Source organism: Serpula lacrymans, assembly GCF_000218685.1.
Source record: "Serpula lacrymans var. lacrymans S7.9 unplaced genomic scaffold SERLAscaffold_11, whole genome shotgun sequence".
Lineage (NCBI taxonomy): Eukaryota > Fungi > Basidiomycota > Agaricomycetes > Boletales > Serpulaceae > Serpula > Serpula lacrymans.
This window is the reverse complement of record NW_006763300.1, coordinates 1,577,447-1,583,858: the sequence shown is the minus strand read 5'-3', so window position 1 is coordinate 1,583,858 and position 6,412 is coordinate 1,577,447. Positions and strand designations below refer to the sequence as shown.

The 6,412-nt window shown below is 48.4% G+C and overlaps 2 protein-coding genes across 2 annotated transcripts in view; one reads left to right on the top strand and one right to left on the bottom strand.

Annotated features, from left to right (window-relative positions):
- Positions 1 to 1,145, top strand: part of SERLADRAFT_475067 (uncharacterized protein) — a gene marked incomplete at both ends in the record, with an annotated part of 3,559 nt that extends 2,414 nt beyond the window's left edge. Inside the window, 3 exons of the mRNA XM_007321694.1 lie at positions 1 to 622; positions 682 to 753; positions 809 to 1,145. Of these exons, the coding sequence (XP_007321756.1) occupies positions 1 to 622; positions 682 to 753; positions 809 to 1,045 (931 nt within the window). The remainder of the gene's footprint in view (positions 623 to 681; positions 754 to 808) is intronic.
- Positions 1,146 to 1,157: 12 nt separating this feature from the next.
- Positions 1,158 to 4,691, bottom strand: SERLADRAFT_417338 (uncharacterized protein; the record flags this gene model as incomplete). The annotated part of the gene is made up of 17 exons (XM_007321693.1): positions 1,158 to 1,435; positions 1,503 to 1,548; positions 1,609 to 1,768; positions 1,820 to 1,977; positions 2,030 to 2,067; positions 2,117 to 2,177; positions 2,230 to 2,313; positions 2,363 to 2,467; positions 2,522 to 2,611; positions 2,662 to 2,724; positions 2,775 to 2,843; positions 2,902 to 3,590; positions 3,752 to 3,919; positions 3,976 to 4,104; positions 4,157 to 4,210; positions 4,264 to 4,386; positions 4,456 to 4,691. The coding sequence occupies 17 exons, from the start codon at positions 4,481 to 4,483 to the stop codon at positions 1,269 to 1,271; spliced, it is 2,232 nt and encodes a 743-aa protein (XP_007321755.1).
- Between the last annotated feature and the right edge of the window lie 1,721 nt (positions 4,692 to 6,412).

Below are 6,412 nucleotides of genomic sequence, written 5' to 3'. Positions count from 1 at the left end.
ACTGTTCAATGACTACTGTTCCACATCTCCGGTCATTATGAAGCCTCCTTGCTTAGAGGTGCTAACCCTCGACGATGCTTATTGCACAAAGTCAATATTATATTCGCTCAACTCAAGCGGGACTTTTGAACATCTCACCCACCTCGCGATCATCGTAGCGGAAGAATATAGCGCCAGTTTTTTCGCATTTCTTCCTTCCATCCCCAATCTGTCACATCTTCGGCTTTCGCGCTGTTCGACCATAACCCAATACCCGAACTCCCTTCCGCCTGATATCATTCCACAGCTCACTGCTTTTGAAGGCCCATGCCACGTCTCTCACCTGTTCACCACCGGGAGGCCCGTCACCAGCGTCAAATTATTACTCCTGACTGAAACATTATACGGCGAGATGAACTCTTTCGCTACAGTTGATGAGACCATCTCTATGATATCCCAATTTTCCAAATCCAGGGCGTCCCTGCATGAGCTATCAATCGATTATTTATTACCTCGGCTTGATCTCATTAATCCTATCTGTCAATTTCATCGGCACCTCCGGTGCCTTGACATAGGACTGGCAACGTCATTCGAAGTCGGGTTGGAAGGAGATGTCGTGGAACCAATGGATTATAATGCAGATGTAAGTTCACTTATCATTAATCCCCTTATAAAGTGAAGTACTTACCTCCGTGACTGAAGGGTGTGGACGATTCACCTGATATCGAGTTGGACGATAGAGGACTACCAAAGCAAAATCCTGCTTCACTTCAGGTTTGTTTAATTCCCATCTTTGGGTGACTTTATGTATTCACATGCGTTTCGAAAGGGCCTTGTAAGCTGGATTGCTGTTGGTCACACACGGCTACCAGCTAACATTGAGATATTCCGAATACATTATGCACACCACGAAATAGATACTCCTCTTTCCCCAGCAAGAGAGCGCGGTATGGTCACTAGATTGTCTGAATTATACCCTCTGCTACGAGAGGTCTATCTGGGCAACTTTGTTTGGCAAAAAATGAAGGAGGGCTGGATTACAATGAGAAGTATGCAGAAGCACTAAATATATGCACGCTAAGGGATCCTGCAATTGTTTGCGCCATCAATTGCCATACACGCAGACTTTGCTTATTTTAATAAACGAACGTTAAAAAGACCCAAGATAATAAGCATGATAGCCATGTCCACCGACCAGGAAATGAAGCAGATAACCACCAATACGTATACGAAAGTCCAAAAATGACAATAAATCACGAAACACCACTCCTCGGATAAGTATCCTCAGTTCACCTAGATCCAGGCATACTCAATCTCTTTTCCACGTTCCGACACTTCTTACTGGCACTTTCCACGGCACTTATCCACGTCTGACAATCGCGCACAGATGTAACTCGGAGAGATATAGTATCGCCACCACGAGGATAGGCCAAAACCAAGCGGAAGCCTAAATCATCTACAATTTTTTTGGGAGGGAAGCAGAAAGTTAAGGTTGCATTTGACAAAAAAGAGCGATTGCATACCTCTTCCCGGAACGTCTTGAACCAAGACATCAGATAGTGATATCGGCTGTTGAATCACCACGGTCAAACTAATGTATCGGTAGGAGGCATTGGCAGCTAAACTCACTATACGATACAGAGTCTTTGCATTCTCGTCCGTAAGTACCAGGATATCGCTGCATAAGAAACTTCGCAATTTTCTGCCACTCTTGGCTTTGAGTAGTATGCCCTCTTTCAAAAGCTTGCGTGGGCCCATATGTCGTGTGGGTGCAGTCAAGTCAAGACGGCTAAAATATCATATTTAACCTGAAAATAAATGTGAATCTGGTCGAACTTACCCCTGGCCAATCCACAAATTTTGGCTAATTTCTTTTAAACGTTCAAAGCCTTCCTGGTCCCGAATCGTTTCATTAATATGATTCAGAATCTTCTCTGCAATACGGAGTGCAGCCGTGATATCATCTCGATCATGAGCAACTTCAGTGTAATGAAGTATCTGGCACAGCGTTTCATTGTATGAACTTGGTTTTGATGGTTTAAACACTCACTTGTCGAATCAATAGAGGATATCTTGTCATGCGCTGCACTACAAAAAGTTAAATTACGCGTATGAACGTTGAAAAACAGTAACTCACTAGGTACAAGCAAGTAGCTTGACAGATCTAGGCTCCTTGCTACAGGATCTTCCCTGAGGGTCTATGCCAAACTCGTTTGATCGAGAAGTACTACTCAGAGAACAGGAACATACTTGTAGATTGGATGCTAACTCTGGGTTAGTATCTCTCATCGACTGCAATACCTTCCCGGCGTTGCTTTGATTTACGCAATATGCCTACTCCATTCTGCATAAATGTACCATTGCCGAGGGTGATGGTGCTTACCAGATAAACATCCATATTCGACATGTGCTTGTGTAATATATCCCCAATTTGATCAACATAAAGTCGACAGTCTTTCTGGCGTTCTTCCAGAGAGCTCAGGAAAGTCTGATTGCAGCGACTGTAAAATATGTGGCTAGGAAAGGATAGAAAGAGACCAACCGTGTTTATCAAAAGCAGGTCTTCAATGTTGGCAAAGATGACGGTCGTAGCCTTCTCACCCAGAACTGACATTAGCCGAGAATAGAATAACTTTCCTGAGAATCAGCCTATTGTTACGATGCTGCCAAAATAAATCTCACCTCGACAATTAACTGGAGATCCCGAACGTAATCTGCTTCGGTAGTGATGAGCTCGAATATAGTCTAAGAAGGTTATCAAGACTTGTCGCGATTCTGCACCACGTATGACTCACCTCCTGGCGACGTCGCTCAGATTTGGGGATTCCATCTAGAGCGGACTTATCCACAAGGCTTGCCCAGGACTTAACGAAAAACAAACTGAGGTCACGTTCTGCACTCAACAAGAAATGTGAAACTTACGGAACCGAAAGCTGGGCTACTCTCTCTTGAGGGAGTATCAGGCGTGTTCAAGATTGGCGCAGATATTATCGGTATTGTACGTTTATCATTATCGGTTGCCGGTGTATGACTACGGCCTAGGAAATTCAAGAAGTGCGAAGCTCGACTTTCGCCGTCGCGTTGTAGGCTTGGTGCCACGGATATCGCTGGAGATTTTGGCGGAGAGGAGGGAGTAGTGTCAATGGAAGATACCGACATTCGACTGTTGATACTTCCATGCGTCTTCTTAAAGGTCTCATATCGGTCGAATGCGTCATTCAGATGCCTCGACGGATCGACTGAAGGTAACGATGGGAGCTCCTTTGTGGATGAATTTGAGACGATTGACGCTCGCTGAGGAGTCGCAGGTGCCGGACGGGGTCTGCGAGCGGATCGAGAACGCAATACCCCTGGTGGAGGCTTCACATCCTGATTTACAATCAACCCAGCTGCTTCAAGCACTTTTTGACGCTCAGTTTCTCGTGCCTCTTGATCAGCTTCGGTCGCTTCGGGATCAACATCGCTATCAGAGTCATCTTCCGCAGACAGAAAGTCGACATCGGAAGAGTCATCTGTGTCATCTGCATCGTCAGTTTCCGCGTGTCCTATATCATCTTCAGCCTCGCTATTATCTCGTACGGCGTCCTTAATCATGTTGGACGGACGGCTTCCTGGAAGTTGACAAAGAAGCACCAGCCAGTGATGAATTATTCCGACAAATTGTGTATTACAATCATGATACATGCAAAAGTAAGCAGAAAGTATATTTAGTCTGTTTGCCATTGAACGTGTAAATGGGAGCACTCAAGGGGAGGGGATAAAATCCACTAACCCTCGACAATCTCCAGGTAGGCAGCAGGAACGATGAAGACGACTCCACCCTGTTCAGCTTTCCACCAGTCCGTTTCACTTTTATCTACGATAGAGAGCTCATCGCCTTCAGCAAATGGGAGTTCGTCGGCGTTGCCACCTGCATAAGAATAGAGAGCCTTTGCCTTGACTGCATCACCATAATGAGTACTTCAAGATAAACCGGATAGTTGAAACAAATCTTACATTTCTCCGTAACTTGGACATAAGTTTGAGGGAAAAAACCAGACTTTCCATCTCTGGCGAGCGCACCGTACCACCAGTCGCCCCCAGATTTAGAAGGGTAGGCAGTAAGAATAAGATTTTCTCCGAATGCTAGTAGAGTAAATGTAAGCCATTATTCAAGCTAAAAAAAGTATTTAATTACTCAAATCCTCTGCACGTTGTCCTTCATAGGGATAAAGAGACCGCACATGTAACTCTGCCGTGCATATACATTAGCATGAGAATTGTCAAATGCAGGACAGAGTGAACCTTTAGATCTATCTATATCTTCAAGAGGGTCAACTGCAGCTTCTCCAGAGGGCTCGGATACTTGAATTTGAGGAACCGAGCCTCCGTATTCAGTAAGCTCTTCTTCCTCTTCTTCCGCAGTAGCTGGCAGATGATGTACCACGCCATGATCAGCTGCAAGTCCAGCATACCAATCAACCGACTGTCTCTTACTGTGTGATGAATCTTCCCGGTTGGTCATCAATGGAGGTTCAGGAAGGGATGCAACAGGTGGTGAAACAGGCCTTGGAGTAATGCTAACGTGGGGCGGCGGCGTGGGATCACCAAGGACCTTCCCAGAAAGCGAGGCTGCACTTCGATCATTAGTGCTAGCCTTCCTGAGTCGCGCCCCACCTTGTATAGCGTTCAACAATGCACCACGATCTCCAGACGGAGTCGGAGTCGCAATCATGGCAGCAGGAGGGGCTGGTGCAGGAGGAGGAGCCGGTGCGACGGGAGCAGGGGGTGCGGCAGGGGCTGGCGGGGCAGGAGGCACATGATTACTTGTGGACTGAGGAGTAGGTCCTGCGGACTGAGGCCTCGCAGGAGGAAGTATACTTCCAAACAACTGCTGCGCAAGGCCCATGCGAGTGTCCCTATTTTCAAACTCATCATCACTACTGTCATCATCATCACGTTCTTTGACATCATCCCACTCGTCTTCACTGTTGCTTGGCGCGGTGTGATATGATGCTTTAACTGCCGTAGGTGTTGGGGTCTTGGGTGGTGTGGGGGCAGAAGGAGGTGGAGCAGTTTGACTACGGAAGAACGGGTTGGTACTGCCATTGGTTGCGGAAGCAGCAGAAGGCGTAGATGCTGTGGAGCCTCCACCTTCTTTCATTAGTCGGCTGAAGGGATTGGTACTTAACTTGTCAGCCCCGCTGGCTGATGGAGCAGGAGCCAGTGGCGGAGGTGGGGGCGGGGGTGCTAATACAGCCGTGGGTGTAGCTTCTTCATCGACTTGCGGTGCCTGAACATTAGCTGGAATAGGTGGAGGAGGCGGAGCAGGAGACCTGGCTACTGGAGGCGTAGGCGTTGCAGGAGACGGGGTGGTGCCAGCTGCCTTTGAAGCTAGGAATTGGTTTCTTCTAGACTGATAAGCCTCCTCGGCAAGCCGAGCCTCTTCCTCCTCTTCCTCTAATTTACGAAGCAACGCCTCGCGCTCTTCGCGCTTCTTGCGAAGTGCTTGCTCGCGAGCTTTAAGGGCCTCGTCTTCGGGGTCAACTTGAGGCACTGCAGGAGGTGGGACCACGGAGGGAGCTGGCGGGCGGGGTGCTATCGGCGCATTAACGGGCGGACGTGGCGCTGGAGGTGCCGGTGGTGCAACCGCAATAGGTGGACGAGGTGCAGTCCCTTTTCTAGGCGGAGGGGGTGCGGGCGCACGAGCTTTCGGCGCCGGAGGCGGAGCCTTAGCAATGGGAGCAACAGGAGCAGGTGAAGGGGCAGAATTGGGAGCAGGCGTAGTTCTTCCTTCCTTCAGAGCCTTTTCACCTTCAAGTCTCTCCCTTCTTAGCTTCTCTCTCTGCTCAGCTTGCTTTTCAGCGTCTTTTGCTTTCTCTTCAGCTTCCTTCTTTTCTTGTGCGAGTCGGTCCTCTACACTGGTGTCGAGAGTGGGGGAGGCAGTTGAGGATGGTGAACTCACTCCTAGAGCTTGCATGCGGGCCTCAAGGCGTCGCTTAGCTTCAGCACGGATGAATACTTGACGTTCCTCTGGAGTCATGTTCTTAGTAGAAGGCGCTGGAGATGCTGTAGGAGCTGGAGGTGGTGGTGGTGGCTTGCTTATAGAGTTAGAAGGAGCCGCAGCAGGAGGAAGTGGAGGAGGGCTACGAGGTTTGTCCCTTTCCCGTTCTCTGTCTCGCTCTCTGTCATATTCCCGTTCACGAGAGCGGTCACGGGAACGATATGACCTATCACGATCATCGTCTCTATCATATCTTCCATTGCGCGAATAACCTCTATCCCGATCATCATCACCATCCCTATAACGTACCGACGGCGAATACCTTCCCTCATTGTCATCATATCGCCCAAATCGATCGTTCCTGCGATCCCTGTCTCGTGCCCATTCCCTTTTCTCCCTGTCTTTCCTCGCTTGCCTGTCTTCGATTTTCCTTTCCATCTCAGGAAGACG